Below are 16,620 nucleotides of genomic sequence, written 5' to 3' on the forward strand. Positions count from 1 at the left end.
CGAAATTCCAGACATGCCTTAAATTGGCAAGAAAAACTCGAATAATGACAAGCAATAATTATCCACTTGTTAATCAATTATTTCCAATGAATGGGTAAACTCCTGCGGAGAATATGATCCACTTTTTGCTGAAAATTGCCGGAACAGACTCCCATTGTGTTTCCAATTTGTAGACACGCATTTTTTCGCCACTTCTTTTTGGGGGGTAATCATGTGAGCAATTAAGCTCCTCTCGATTGACGCTAATTAATGAACAGCATTAAAAATTATTATGTGTGAAGCAAAGAAGCGGAGCAAATATGACAGCGAATTCAAGAGCCAAACAGCCACGCCCACCGCCGTTAAGCACCGCCCATCTGCCCATCTGCACATCCATATACACAATTTCAATTTTCGTGCCTTGTAATTTGCTTGGATAATTTATATGCATGGCAGGCGTGTATGTATGTATATAGAAGATGCTCGCACCTTAACCCCCAGTTGGCGATATTGCTCCCGGTGCGAGATGAAATAAATTTTGCAGCATCATTTAAGCTTAATTAAGACATCCCAGCCGCAGGCGATGATGGCCAAAAGAGCAGCGTGCCCCAGCCACCAAAAGCCCCCCAATGCACCGTGCTCAACATAAATAAATGAGTGACTTGATCCTGGAATGGTTCAGTGGTTCACTGGTTCGGTGGTTCGGCGGTTTGGTGGTTCACAATGTTGAGTAGCTGAGTGGCTGAGTGGTGGCCGCGTGCATATTCGAGGGCCGACATCTCAATGCCCATTTGATTTCCAGCCAACTCACGATTCCACGCATTAAAACGCTTAGACAATGTCAAAAGGCATCATTACTCAAGGAGCCGTTGGCAGGCCACGTTCGGCAGCCTTTCCAATTGCCCTCGTCATCTGAAATGAGTGCTGCGATAGAGCAGTCGATAGACAGAAAGGAAGATGCTACACAGAGCAGGGTATCGACTACAAGATACCCATTAGGCATTCAAAATATATCACATAAAGCATACCAACATAGTATACTTTAAGTATGGCGCATACGAGTTTCTTACAACATGTTTATGTTTATATCATGGATTTTAAATAAACCCACAACATTTTAACTAAGCTTTTAAGTAAATAGCACTTTTATATATATAGAGTAGAACTAATACCAGAAATTCATTATACCCCTTAACTCCACCAGCACAAGCTACAAATAAGAGCTGGAAATAAGAAGCTGCAAATGGAGGATGCCATGTAACTCGATACCCAGCCAATGTTGATTTTTAATTACCGCGAAGGCAGCGAAATGTAACGATATTTACTATGAAATTCAATGCCATTAAACACAATTAAGTGCGTCGGAATCCCCAACTTGCCACAGCTTACAGCTCCCCAACATAAGCAGGCAATTATGGGCGTTGTGTTGAAGGGATGTTCTATTTTGTAAGCCAAATTCATTGAGTCAACGGTTCAAAGTGTTGCACATTACGCATCATTTCAGTCGCCATGCTCCTCGTGTGGGTCTACTACCAAAAAAAAAGGGGGGGAAATGGAAAAAAGAATGCCGAAACAAAAGCGTGAAAATTGCAAAAGTTTTCTTAATTGCTCCACGCGGCTCGTCAACGTTGTCGAAAATTAAGGGCAAATATGCAAAGTCATTGTGTGAGTGGGTGAATCAAGTGGGCTGCGATGTAGGAGTTGAGTTTTTCGGGTAGCTGGAGGTGGGAGATGGGAGATTGGAGATGGGAGATTGGCGAAAGGAGGCGACTGGTGGAATGGCCTAGCCCGCGTAATGATTAAACCAACCCCAGACACACGCTCAGGGGGAGGAAAAGTGGGAAAAAGTGGGAAAACTCACTCGAATCGCACCCACTTGCACACATGCCGCTTTCCCAGCGCCCCCAAATGGGGAAATTCAGCGGTGGCAATTGAATTCGAATTTACCGCTCCTTAAAGCGCACACAGCCTGGCTCATTGAGGCTTAAGAGAAGCAATTTAAGTTTAAACAATATTCAGGTAAAATTAGAGTAGTTTAAAAAGTGCCATTTATGACTCAACTGCTTTCCTAACTTCTTAAATGGCAGCTGACCTTTGAATATGTAAATACAATGCCATCTGCAACTCATTTCGCATTCCCTTTTTGATAATTATGTGTAACAAACATTTCCAAGCTTAGCCCTTTTTGCTACATTTAAACACATTGTAGAAATTTACCTAATTATCCTGAAACAAAATCATACGAAAATTTAATGAGAGTTGATGCACAACATATATATTATATGATTAGATGCAGTCTACCGGCTACTATTTCATGTCTTAGCTGGAATATCCCATTATAATTGCAATAAGCCTTCGGCTGTTGTCGCTGTGCACTCGGGGGCAACAAGAACTCCTTCGATTATCTGTAAAGAGGGGATTTTCGGAAGATGATGCTGTTTACAGGGACCTACGCACATGGTGGTATGTCTTATAGATGCACTTGGGCAAAAGGAGCGACATTAACATGAGTGTAGTTAACAAACCACTAAGCTGAGCATCGACAAATGTCCTGCGAGTCGAAGGATACACCCACGCACACACGCAGACACAGACAGACAGATAGACAGACAGGAGGAGCATTTGCCAGCTGGATAAGTGGTGACTGTGGCGAAGAAGATGCCAATTGCAGTGGGGAGAAGTTTAAATTAAATGCCACCTTCACTCAAATTAACCCACATTAAGCATATTGAGCTTGCCACGCCCCCTTATGCTTGGAAAGGCACGTCACTTGGGGGGCGGGCGGATTTTGCCAGCTGTATTTTGTTTAATGAAGCCGAAGTTGTGGGTGCGCATTTGTATGTTTTGCAACACTGAGAAAAAATATTGCAACTTCCTAAATAAGTAATGTTGCCTATAGTAATTGACACATTATTAAGCTATCTTAGGTATCAACAACTTCGATCAAAGTTTCTATTTTTTAAACAAAATTAGAATAGTTTTTTAAACGACTTCTTGTAACTTTTGAAACGATATTTCTCTGTGTGTTTGTGTGTATGTGTGCGATGGGCGCGTGCATGTGGAAAAACAGTTTTCAAATGAATGCAAGTTTTAATCCTTGAAATATGATTTGAGTGCAAATATTTTGCATAACCATGAGCTCGACAGTGAAAAGGGTTCGCCGCAGGAAAAGAAAGGGAGACTTGCGGTCTTGCCATCTGTGTGCGTGTGTGTGAGTGTGTGTGCATGTGTGAGCAGTGACACAATTCCGCTGTAAGCATGTGTGTGTGTGTGTGTGCACTTGTACTTGCCAACCGCAAACACTTCACTCACTCGAAAGTTGCCCCCTTTCTCCAAACCCCTTTCTTCACACCACTTTCTCCCAGTCCCTTCACCACTTGCAGCATCTAGTAGGATCCCAGTTGTTGCCTCGTACAGTGACTTACATTTTAAAAAACATGACAGCCACAAAATGTGATTTTCTCATGTCTAATACTTGTTGGATGGAAATTATTCATAATCAGTAGAGTTACTTTTAGAGCTGCGCACTTTAGAAAGCTCTTTTGATACTTTAGAACTTTAGTCAGACGTGGTAGCTCTACTCTAAATCATATAAAATGAATAAAATCATTTGAAACTTTATGTAAGCTATATGATGATATGATATATAGTTTATTTACTTTTATTTTCATAAATAAAATACCTTCTTGTCACTGTGCCTTGCACATCACTTCCCTGCTACTACTTGGATTTAAAAATACCATTGACCAGCACCCCAGGTCATCATTCTAATGGCGAGTAAATGGTCACAGGCCTAATACCAAGGCCCTAGGCCACTTGAACCCACCTTTCGACCACAGAGTTTAATGAGCAAAGTTAGGGCGGTACTCGAATGCGACCTCTGACCCCATGACGAGTGCATCCCAGAAGAGTGTTACTCAGCGTGTTGGGTTTTTATGGGGTTTTTTGGGGCGAATCCGAGTGACTGAATGAATGTAAATGTCATTTTGTGTGCGACTGGCACAAATGCCGCTGCACAAATTTCTTGCCAACAGATGCACTTTGGGTTTTTAATATTTTCGTGGTGAACCGCACAAAGATAAAAGGTTCACATTTGCATACGTGTTCCCTGGGTGATGCGGGGGGTGCGGGGTTTAGCTTTAGCATTTGTGTCTATTTGCAGCTTTTGACTTTTTCACACCGAAATTCACTTCTCACTTTGCCGTTTTTTTTTCTTTTGCTTTTTTCCACCCATTTTCAGACATGACAAACGGCGGTGTGCAGGGACCCATCGAGGGCTACAATTCGCTGGACGACCTGCTGACAACCACGCCCACTCCCGGCCAGGCCGCCCTCCTCCTGCCCACCGCGCCCACCGCCGCCTACACGCATCCCAAGTGGATGGAGCCCTACTTCGATCCCTCGACGCCGCGCAATGTCACCGCCCTCATGGGCAAGTCCGCCTATCTCAGCTGCCGTGTGCGCAATTTGGCCAACAAAACGGTGAGTTTCGGCTTAAAGATGCACTGGCAGAAAAGTGTTCAATTGTATTTAGAAGATTTAATACCTATATCGAGAAGCGCACTTCTAAAAACCAGGCTAATCACATATTAATGTAATTAGTTTTCTAATTTATAAATTTATAATTTTCAAAATAAGGTAAAGGGACTAACAATCTATGATATTAAAATCATATTAAACTTACTTTTTTGGTTCATGGTTGTAATATAATGAATAGTACTCTTTATTTCTTTAAGTGTGCACCTGAATCTGACTGACTTTCGTGGCTAACAGCGAACTCGTGTCGCAAAGTTTGTTGTCGTGCGTGTCGACAGCGAAATCTTCGTGGCCATTAAAGTTTGGGCCAACTTGCGTTTATTCTCCATGCGCGGAATAATTTTTATTTTTTGTGGCCGCCTCTCGCGTTGATTTCTTGGCCGATTGCCTAAAAACTGCTCGCCGACGCGTAGACCAAAATGTAATTCCCCATAGCATGACGGGGAAATTTTTAATTAGTTCCTTAACCTCACGGCACGCCCCTCGTTTTGTTTGCCTTTTGCGGTAAGGCGGCTTTCAAGTTGGCTGTAAGTTTCGGTGTTTTGTCTCTTTGGAAATTTAGCAATTTCATTTTTTACCTCCCCGCTTTTTGTTCTGTTGTTGTTTCGCAATTGTTTCTTTTGTTTATCTGCTTTAATTGCTCCCGTCCTCCTCGTTGCTGCGGGGTCACAAGACAAAGGTCGGCCCGGGGGCAACCTGCTGCTCCGGGGGCTGGATTTCCAGTGTTTCCTGGAATGCTGTCACATTCAGACGGCATAAAAAATTCCACAGATATATGTATGTATTCATTCGTTTTGTAATCGTTTTGCAGCATTTCATTTGCCCAGCTGGCAGCCCTTGCAAAGTATGTTTAGTGAAATGAAATACGTATAATTGTCGAAACACCTTTCGACTGCAAAGGGTATCAACTTTTTAATATGAATAATTAGGCAGTTAGCAGTTGGGTCTGGCGATTAATGAGTGAGGGACACACGTCGCTGTGCCCCAGGCGCTGCTTTATTATCCTGTGAAAAAAGAAGGAAAAAAAGTGGAAATTTGCATATAGATGCCCGCCAATTCTCATTTTCGCCATGCTGCCAAAGGGAAAATGCGATGCCAAAAACCAACAAACTTTCAACACGCTCGCGAGCACTTGACACAAATGCGCCACCAGGAAGTGGATCCCGCTGGCAGCCAGCAGTGAAATGGAGATGCGGATGCGAGTGCGGATGCGAATGCGGATGGCGTTGCAGGATGCCGTTAGCAGGGCGCAACTTTTAATTTCTTGCCAAACAAAAGAGGGACGTCGAGGGCCAGTCCCCAGTAAACTCACCCATGTCGGCTAACACATACATCAACTGTGCAACCTCAAGTGGGCGAACCTTTTTGGGTCCTGCCCAGGTCCTGCCACGCCCATTCGCTCCGCTCCCGCCCCTCTCTCTCTCTGCAGCAATCTGAATTGCATTTGAGCGCGAAATTATTTAAACAATTTCACGAAATTGCTCTCGCCGCACGCGTCAACAGCACTTGGCTCACAGTCCGAGTTGCACGAAGCCAAAAGTTGCACTGCCGCCACAGAGCACCACCCAGCTGCACCACTTGCCACTTGGCACCACCCGGGTGGCTCAATGGCTTTGACTCCTCCCCGCCCAATGGGCACAACTCGCAACTTGAAGCGGAATGTCGAGCTGCTGTTGCTGTTCCGCATGTCGTACACGGCAAGAAAAAAATGTTTATTCAAAAACTATAAGACATACGAGTTCCTACAAGCTAGCATTCCTTATCAAATTGATAACTTTTAGCACACATTAAATATAAATGTTTATGTCATGTTGGTTTTGTTATTAGATGTACTTCACACCAAGAGTACTTCGTCATATCAGTTAAATATTTAACATATCGAGAGCCATGGAGAAGGATACCTATATGATTTATATGAATCAATCCATCAATGTGATTTAGTTTATATTTATCATACGTGTAACTTAGATAAAGCGCATGACCAGTAGGTATATTTATATATTAATATACATATACATATGTATCTGTGGCGTATTGGCCAATTTCGGTATTGAACAGTGCGAATTTGTTTGCTCTGCATCTGCTATTCATTTTGCTGGGGCGTTGCTGCTAATATGAGCCCACCCCCCGGTGGCCAGCGGGGGGCTGGGGGGCTTGGGGTTTTGGGGGTGTGGCTCCATTACAGGACCGCATGCAGCACAGCGTGCACTTGTTAATTACGCTTTAATTTGTTGCGTAAAATGTTTGTTTAATGGCGGCAATGTCGTTGCGAGTGTATGCGTTAGTTGTCAAAAGTGCGAGAACCATGTTTTTCGCACTTTTATGCACTCTCGCTGCATTTTCACAGAGCAGCAGTAAACACCTAACCAAAAAAAAAGAAAAAACAGAGGCCGACAGGATAACTGCATGCGATCCTTAAACCGAAAAATAGAATTGTTGAAGGCGGCCCTCGAAAGTATGCAACGAAATTGCGTATAATTAAACGCACGCATGCTTTCTTTTCGCTGCGAGAAAGCACCATACACATGTACGTACACACATATGGCGGTGCATGTGGGTACGCGGCTGTCAAGTGCGATAATTTTGCATTTACATTTGACTTAATAAGTTTATATAAGCCGCCGCGCAGCCAGCTTACAAAGTTATCTCTGTGCACCGCAAACTACTTAAAAAGTTTGTGATAATTAAGCAAAGCCAAAACAGCTCAAGCACGACCAGAGCAGTGGTTTCTCTAGAGAATCCGCCGAGATTCGTGGATTTCTCCCCCCTTTATATTTCATCCAAACCCGCTCGTCACACGTCGCTCATACGTCACGTACGCCCAGCCGAAAAAGATGCAAAACTTTTTCATCGCCCATCCTTTCGGGACGCCTTCAGATCCTTGAGCTCCTTCTAGCTGGGACTTTTATTCGATTTTGATGGCACTGCGTCGGCAATTCGTTTTCAATTGCTGCATTTTTAATGGGCCAGCCGCCGCTTAGTCAAGCAGCAGACAAATGGTGCGATTTTACGAGCTTTAAAATAATGATATCGTTCTGGATGCAGAGCAGCTAATTGAATGTGAGTTGAATTGTTTGAAAAAGATTCATAAAAAGCTATGTGCGATGTAGGGAAAAAGATTTTTGATTTGTTTATAAAGCAAGTTATTTACTTTTGCTTGCACTACTGTGGCTCATAAATTTCGCAACATTTTCCAGCAATGTCTGTACTCCATTAGTTGGATTAACCCTACTCTGTATCTGGTATTCCCCTTTTGATTTAGCCCATGCGAGAGTGCAAATATTTACGATTGTTTCTGGTGTTTTACAGGTGTCCTGGATCCGGCACCGCGACATCCACATACTGACGGTGGGCTCGTACACCTACACCAGCGACCAGCGCTTCCAGGCGACCCATCACCAGGACACGGAGGACTGGACACTGCAGATAAAGTGGGCCCAGAAACGGGACGCCGGCATGTACGAGTGCCAGATATCCACACAGCCAGTGCGCAGCTATTTCGTTCGCCTGAATGTCGTGGGTGAGTTGAGCAGTTCAAGAGGAGAGTCCTTGGGATCGGAATTGGCATTGGCATCGGCATCGGCATCGGGATTGGGATTTCGGTGCCGATTCGGTTTCGGTTTCGAAGCACACGGGCTTCATAAAAAATACACCATTTGTCGTCGTCGTCGCAAATAACAAAGGGCACTCGCTGAACGGCTGATGACAAAAGACAAAAAAAAAAAACCAAAAAAAAAAAGAGCGAAAAAAAGAAAAAGAATTGAAGCACACCCCGAATTGCAGAGAAAAACGAAGTTCTTGAACAAATAAATTACACACAGCAAACGAGTGAGTAACACGCACGGCCAAGGAAAGGCGAAGTCCCGCGTCGAAAGGACTTCGAGGACCTGGTTTTTATACGACAATAATTCCATTTTATCTCGTACTTTATTATTCTACAGTGCCAGCCAACGCGCAGCGCCCACCTTTCATCCCTATATCCTCCTACATATATATAAATTTCTCTCCATGCACTTACTTTTCCTCGCCTTTCTCTATCTTCCTCAGTGCCAACGGCCACCATCCTGGGAGGTCCTGACCTTCACGTGGATAAAGGCAGCACCATAAATCTCACTTGCACTGTAAAGTTCAGCCCCGAACCGCCGGCCTACATCTTTTGGTATCATCACGAGGAGGTAATTAAAGCTTATTGTTATTTTACAGTCACTGAAAATTGACCACTTCAAGTTAGTTCATCTCAGCTGCTCGAGGAAATAACGTTTAATGGTTTTAGAAATAAACAGTTTTAATTCATGGTTTCTTGGTTAATTCTCGTTATACAAAATGTTGGTCACTAGACTAGAATTCCCTAATAAACTAGGTTGTAATTATAAATGTATGTAAGAAATACAAACAACGATTTCTTTGCAAACTTAGAAATGATCTGTGAATTTTACTGATTTCTCAACCATTCTAATTGCCCTCATCAGCAGTATTTCGTTTCGCTTAACAATGACATATGTCATGCCCAACTTTGGAAAGCTGACTTCCAAATCAGAAAACTTCAATGCCCCCGAGCAAACTTCGTTGGTCATACGCCACCGGATGTCAGCGGAAGTTATCCTTCCATGTCCTTCCATTGCCGTTCGCTGACACCTCCTTGCCAATTCCACAGTCTCTGTTTTTTGGGGGAACCCTCGTCAGATTTAAACGTCAGCTGTTGTTATTTTAATGAGCGAATCAACGGGAGCTGTTGTCCTGCGTCCTGCGTCCTTCACACAAGCAACTGCAAATGCGTCAAGGATAACTCGCCCAATGACGTTTTGGCGGACAGGTCATGTTTAAATTACCGCGCTCTTAACAAATAGAGGAATAAAGAAAATGGAGCAGAGAGTTTTCAGATCGGCTGCTCAATCTCCATGTAATTGTCCTTTCGCTCCTGCCAATTAGCCCTGTTGTCTTAGCCAGGCTAAGCAGCAGCCAGTGCTGGCTAATTGCACAGTGCTAAATCCGCAACAGTTGCACGCTAATTGCGCTGCAAGAGCCAAACAAAATATCAACAAAAAACGCTGCGAGTAAAAGATTGTGGGGCAAAAAAAAAGGAAAGAGAAAGCGGTGTTAAATGCGCTGTACACACAAATCCGGCCAACAACTGCTGCTCACTTCTTGCACAGCTACTTGGCGTATTTTAATTTATTCCAGGAATTTTCTAATTAAAATCCCACCTGTGTGTGTGTGTGTGTGTGTGCGATGAGTGGCCGCAGGAACCTTAACGCGTCCTTGCTGCAGGCTTTGCCAAGTCCTGCGCTGTCCGTACTTTGGCGCACTTCGTACTTCGTGCTCCGTGCACACGGATTATTTACGATCCATGCAAATTTGCTGTTAATTAGTTTAATGGATGGATAAACCCAGTTGATGCACTTGCAGCGCGGATCCCTGAAATGTATGCAACACTTTTTGCCTCGCACTTCCGCTCGCTAATTGTAATTAACGTGTTGCATATTCTCGCCCCTTCGCACATGAGGTCAGATCCTTGACAGCTCGACTGTGGCATATGTGTGTGGCTAGCATGGCGGATGGGATTCCGGCTAATTCCAGCAAATAACTGACATTTCACGTGGCCTTGCTTTCAGCTAATAGCCAATTTCTTGGCATTCAAGTGGGATTTTCAATGGGTCGTCAGTTTGCTCCACTTTTCACGATTATTTCAGTCAAATCTTTAGCGTCTTTAGCGACTTTTTTATTTACTAAGGATTTTTATGCCGGATTTTTATGCTCGCAATATGGGGGCGATTATTGCGTGGCCGAGTGCCACATAAATCCAATATATGCGCATTTTCAATGAGCTACACTTTGCACAAATATTTTATTTACTTTTCGCCATTTTCCAGCCGCGTTGTTACGTTCTTTTGGGTCTTTTGTATGGCATTTCCCCCCCCCCAAATCCCATTACCAATCCCAGCTGATCCACCAGATTGAAGAAGTCAGCAGCAGCTGCAGTTGTCATGAAAATTGCAAGCGGCACGCCATGAATTTTTAAACCTCCAATGGCAGCATGCATTTTTATTTTCAATTTATCAAATGACAAACTGCAGATTCGCATTTATTTCAACTCACTGGTATTTCGGCAGCACCCCCCTGCCACCCATGCTCATTAACTAATTTGCGCCGAGGGCAAAAATATTATAACACAAATATGGTTTTTATGCTGGAGTCAGCAATAATGGAGCCAGGATATCGTGTGCCCACTGATAGGCAAACTTTTCACTTGCCAGAAGTTTGTGCGACAAACTTTGTGTCATTTTCATTGTTCCCATGACTGACATCCACTGTTTTGGGGGTATATAAGGAAAGTAATTGTGTACAATATCTGTATCGCTTCATAACTGAATTATTTAAAAAAATATGTTTAAATTGAGAGTTATAGTTCCAAAGAAGAATACTTACAAATTACTTGACAATTCATTTAGATAGTGAAATGCAAAGAATAAATTAGCTGCCAATTTCCCCTTTCAACCGATGTAATTGTGCAATCAACACATTTTTGTAATCGGTATCAATGGACTGATTTGTCCAATTTCCTGCCCTATTCCTCGATGTCTATATCTGTTTGGCCATCGTCATCACTATCAGTGACACTAACTTCGCTCTCATTCCTCAAACTATCGCAAATGCCGTCGATTAGTTCGGATTAGATGGCAGATTATGCGCCCGAGGTCCTTTGGCCAAGGGTTGTGAGCCGTCTCATTTCCGCCGTTGTTGTTTCTAGCATTTCTTTTCTTTTCGCCTCTGTTGTTGGTGACAGAGTCTTTGCCCTGTCAGCGGCATTATGTGTTAATATCAATTCTCTGTCAGCTTCTATCGCTTCTAACGCGAACTTTGGCCCTGCTGTATTGGCAAATTATTCCGGTATTCGTTTTTGTCAGCTGGCGGGAGCGACTTAATATGCATTCAGCTGCTGTTAAATCCAGTCCTTGGCAGGTCACAGGACAGGACCTGCCGGCATTCTGCACAAATCGATAATATCAAGTTGTCTGCGATGGCTGGCAGAAAGTAATAAGCATAATGAGAACAGAAGCGGAAGCAGCAGGAGCCTCAAATCCGCCTGATTTGCATGGCATTTCACGCGATCTTTGATGTCGAAAGTTAACTTTAATCACGAAACACAGCCATCAAATTCCAATTAAAATCACAATTTCCACGATTCCACGAGTGTCAGTCAAGGGCAGTGTTTCTGTGATTATTTTGCACTTCAGGTGTATAATTTACACTCAGCGATGAGAGGTGAGGGAAAAAAATCAAAAGAAAAAATCAGCAGACAATTTTACGTAACTCCATTTACTGTGCCACATGTTTTGCTACATTTTTTGTGCAACTCTAAAGGAGGGTCAAAAATGACATTAGGCACAACAGCCGTCGGAACATGCGACTTGCCGTTTGGCCGCTCATTGTTTTGACATTATTGCGGGAAAAGGTGGGGGAGTGGGGCATTTATGGCATTTAACATGAATGGAAAATACTAAGGACTCACCGACTGTACTCCTCCTCCATTTGCAGGTCATTAATTATGATTCATCAAGAGGCGGCGTGTCGGTAATTACCGAAAAGGGCGATGTGACAACCTCGTTTCTGCTCATACAGAATGCAGATCTGGCCGATTCGGGCAAATACTCCTGCGCGCCCTCCAATGCAGATGTGGCCAGTGTGCGTGTGCATGTCCTAAATGGTAAGTACCCCCATTGCCCTGCCCCTGCTCCTGCCCCCGAAAATCGGGACAATCGGAGGAGCAACCCCCCTCATGCCCCAGAAATTGTTGGCATCCTCTGGGCAAATAGCCGAGTGCCACGCCCATGGAATGGCATTTGCAGAGGAGCGCTTACATTAACTGACAAACGAACCCGACAGCCGCCATCCACTGTGCTGCCATTTTGTTTTCTTTGCTGCGCTTAAAGCTCCGTTGCACACGAAAAAATAATATGTTATCTCACACATATACTCTGGGAAACCAATTTGAATCAAGGATGTGTATAGTTCTATACAAAACATGCAGAGTGCAAGAAAAGTAAGTTAGTTGTTGGTTTATTTTACATACTACTTAGTGTAATGAAGCAACGGGAGTCTTTAAAAAGCATTTTAATTTGAGATTACTAATCATTAGGTAATCTGCTTTACAAGATACTACTAATGAAAGTAGCTAACTACATTTCATTTTGTAATTAACGCTAATAGCTTAGATCGAGTAGAAATTGATTTTTCGCCGTGTGGCAAACTTTCAAATGTCCTGCTTTTGCATCTGAATACATGTATCCGTGACAGGGCGTTGCCCAGCGCTACGTTTTATGAAGTCAAATGGACTTGGCCCGGGGGCCTGGGATCCAAATCCAGAGGTCCACCAGTGGACAGTGACCACCGCACCGACTGGTGACCTCCGACCCCCCAACTACCCAACTGCCCAACTCACCAAACAGCTGACCGCCTTGACCCACTGCAAGCGAACTGAGCCCGCTTTCCGGATTGCAATTTTGGCTCATTTCCGCCTGCATGCAGGATGCCCGTGACTCTTTCACAATTGACCGGCTCCGAGTCCTTAATAAATTGTGCAGCAACTCGGTTCGCTTGATTTCCAGCCGGACCCCAAAAGTGCAGCGCTTCTCCACAATCTCCCGTATCCCGTGTATCGCCAGTGAAATTGTCCCAATTTCGGGTTTTGATGTTTTGATGTGACCCATGGGAGGGACGAGGGAAGCAGTGGTTTGTTTTGCAGCGGGGCTCGCAGCACATAATCGCATCAATTATGAGCAAATTAATTAGCACACTGCGGTTAATTGCAGCTAAGTGAGTGCCAGACAGACGAGTTCGCCGAGTTTCTGGCACCCGGGAAAGGATTTTCCCGCCAGCCAGTAAAACACAAAGACGGATGCCGGGCGACATTTACAAATTGCCAGTGGGACTGCGTGGGCAGAGGAATTGTTGCAATTTGCCAGCATAATCGCTGTCGATCGTCGTGGATTTGACACAGTTAAAATAAATTACGTAATTGTAAAGGCCACAGACAAGGACACAAAAGCAAAGAGACAGAGGGACAGGGAGACAGAGGGACAGAGGGACAGAGAGACAGAGAGGCAGACTGTGACAACGAATGGTATACAATTTGAAAGGAGGGTGCGGCTTGGGGCACACCGGATACGGAAATGAAGGGGGCACGTTTTTCAATCATGCTAACAGCACCATGGTGACCCCGACACTACTACTAGCCACCACCACCACCACCCAGCGTTTTCCCGCAAATGGACCGCAAATGGTAACGTGCGGAAATCCATGCTGTTGCCATTGTAAACGTTTGCCAGCCATTATGCATGAATGCATAGAAATAGAATACGAAGGGGCATAGAACGGGGATCCTGTTTTGGGGTTTTCCCAGCACCCAGGTGGGCTCCATGTTGCGGAGATGCCCGTGCGATAGTGGGTTTAACAAACAAAATAATGAAGCAACAGACCCAACATGCAAAGAGCCAAAAAGCCGCGGCACGCGGAAAAAAAAGAATTTTGGTCACGGAATATACGAGCTTACACTCCACCGGATGTTCTAAGCGATAAGCTGAGAGTGAAATCCGATGTTTATTGCCTTTCAAAACTGTTTAAATAAATATAAAATCACGACATAAAGTGACCCTAAGTTGTAGGCACTGAATAAATAAAACGTTTTTACTAAACTTATTCACTTTGAGTAAGACAAATTTAAGTATATTAACATTCAGGAATTAAGTTGAATAATTCGAAAATATGCATTTATTTATAAGCAATTAACATTTAATTGACTTTCATTTACTTCTGAAATATTAAAAATTAATTGCATTCATTTGTTTATTGCATTCTAAACAGTAATAAAGCAAACTGTTGGCCTTTTTATGAATGCGCTTTTATGATTTTTTTTATATTGTGATTAATTCAGATATTTAAAATATTTGCTTTTTATATTTTTTAAACAAATGTGCCAGACTCTTAGTCGAGATTACTCCTATTGACTTTATGGTTTATCCAGGCTTGTGCCCTTTGTTTTTGAATGCTAAACGACAAACGCATTTGGGTTATTGAAAAACTATTTGTAAAGCGGATTAACAAGTGCCTTATATGCTGTGGACTGAATGAGTTTGGCTAACAGCTTTGCTTGTTCCACAGCAGCTATATACAATCGTAATCTGTATGAAAATCAGATTATCCATTTGGATTTAGCTTCCGAACTTCGACCTTCGCCTGCGCTTCGTCACCATGAGTCTCAATGGTCGAAGGTCGAAGGCCACTTGAATTCGAGCGTTAATGACAGAAACAGGGCCTCGTGTTGTGACAGGCAAACAAAACGCAGCTCATAGTTTGGATTTCAGACTGGTCCTGTCAATTGTCCTTTTACCAGCCCCCTGTTGCCAGGCAATCAGAAATGTCCTTCGGACGAACCAAACTCCTCAAGGATAGGATATGCATAGCTGGGTGGTGAGAACTGCTTCAAGGTTCTCAGCATTACTTTGTTAGCAATCACAAGGCAGTGGTCATCTAAATGTGTTCCTGGAATTCCATCAAGTAATATTTATTAAATAAGCTTGGAAGCTATAAAAAGGATAAATTCTAGAATGGAAAGTTCTATGCACCTCTTAAACGCAGTGCAAAATACTTTAATGGACATTGGCTTCAGTTTGTTTCTATCTGTGTTTACTAATGATAATTTACTATTGCATTTCCATCTGCCTTCCTGATTACTGAGTGTTATGTCGGCACCCAAGTTGCCAGGAGCTGTCAGTAGCACATCCTGGGGAATATCTGACTTGGGAAGCCGTCGAATTGGGTTTCGCCACAGCGGCATTAGTGGGCATTGCCGGAATGCTGGAGCAGCATTAAATTGGATATGGAAACCACAGGCGAAAACCACTGTGCACTCGGCGCCTTGAGAGCGATTGCATTGGATGTGCCTGTCAATCAGGCAACAATTGGGTAAATCAGGACTCGGAGCTCAGTGCCAGGCCATGTCTATGTCCATGTCCATGTCCATCCACGTTGCGTAGCCGGAATGCCTAAGCAGGTAGTCTGCCCTATTTGCTGCTGATGATTTCGATGCATCCTTGCAGGATGGAATTCGATGGGGGGGTGGCAGGTTTGGTGGCATGGAACAACATCCACCTGGCTCCATTCAATTATGGCCAAAGCAGGAATGATGGCGGAAGGGGGATCAGGTGACTCGTGGCTTGGCATATTGATATTTGTGCGGCATACAGCCGCTGCTGCCCTCGCAGTTTACACTTGAGAAATCAAACGGAATCACCGACAAATGTCCTGGCCATCTGATCCAAAACCCCCTCCAATGCTCCAAAAAAGAAAAAACTTGGGGACAAGAACGAGAAAATCCAAAGTTTCGATTTATTTTCGCCAGTTTGAAATTTCTTTGGCTATTTGTGTAGCGCTTTTGTTGGCCGCCTGCTCATCAAATGCCAAACGACTCAGGCAGATCAGGAAAAGTGTGAGAAGTTAAAGCCTTGACCTGCTTCGCGTCCAAAAAAGTGGAGGAGCCAAATCCCCATGCCTTGCTGCACGTATCGAAGTCACCCGTATGTCCTGCAAAACTCACACACACAAACACACACACAGACAAACAAGCGGAGACCAGGGACGCCGAAAATCCTTTAGTCAAGTTTCGCAGGATGGCGAATTTATTCCACTTCGTGTTGCCCGACAGCAGCGCTGTGTGCTGCAGATTAGCTTTGTATTTTGTCACAGGAAATTACATTGCGCCTTAAGGATGCCGTAGCGCAAAAATTTCGTTTCATTGTTTGCGCGTTTGTATTTGTGCGCACCTCCTGATCCTGGTCCTTTGGCCAGGATTCCCAGTGCTAGTCCTAGTCCGTGCCGGAGTCCGATTCCCCAGAGCCAGACCCACGGCGTGCACTGTGGAGATTACCAAAATCTTTCTGTTTCCAGATCGGAGATTATATATTGATGTCTAAGAGAAATGAGTTGGACAGCATGAGGCATCTTTCAGATAATATGCCACTAAACGATGCAAGAATACAAGACTGACATATTTCGTGACTTCTTTTATTTGAAAACTTTGAAACTCCTTTCTCAGTGTAGTTCGCAGGT

At 43.8% G+C, this 16,620-nt stretch overlaps 1 protein-coding gene across 1 annotated transcript in view; it reads left to right on the plus strand.

Annotated features, from left to right (window-relative positions):
* The window catches only part of LOC122617053 (junctional adhesion molecule A), a 63,205-nt gene that overhangs the window by 26,157 nt on the left and 20,428 nt on the right, over positions 1 to 16,620 (plus strand). The window contains exons 2-5 of the mRNA XM_043792715.1: positions 4,220 to 4,461; positions 7,825 to 8,035; positions 8,563 to 8,690; positions 12,052 to 12,220. Of these exons, the coding sequence (XP_043648650.1) occupies positions 4,220 to 4,461; positions 7,825 to 8,035; positions 8,563 to 8,690; positions 12,052 to 12,220 (750 nt within the window). The remainder of the gene's footprint in view (positions 1 to 4,219; positions 4,462 to 7,824; positions 8,036 to 8,562; positions 8,691 to 12,051; positions 12,221 to 16,620) is intronic.

Source organism: Drosophila teissieri, chromosome 3L, assembly GCF_016746235.2.
Source record: "Drosophila teissieri strain GT53w chromosome 3L, Prin_Dtei_1.1, whole genome shotgun sequence".
NCBI classification, from domain to species: domain Eukaryota; kingdom Metazoa; phylum Arthropoda; class Insecta; order Diptera; family Drosophilidae; genus Drosophila; species Drosophila teissieri.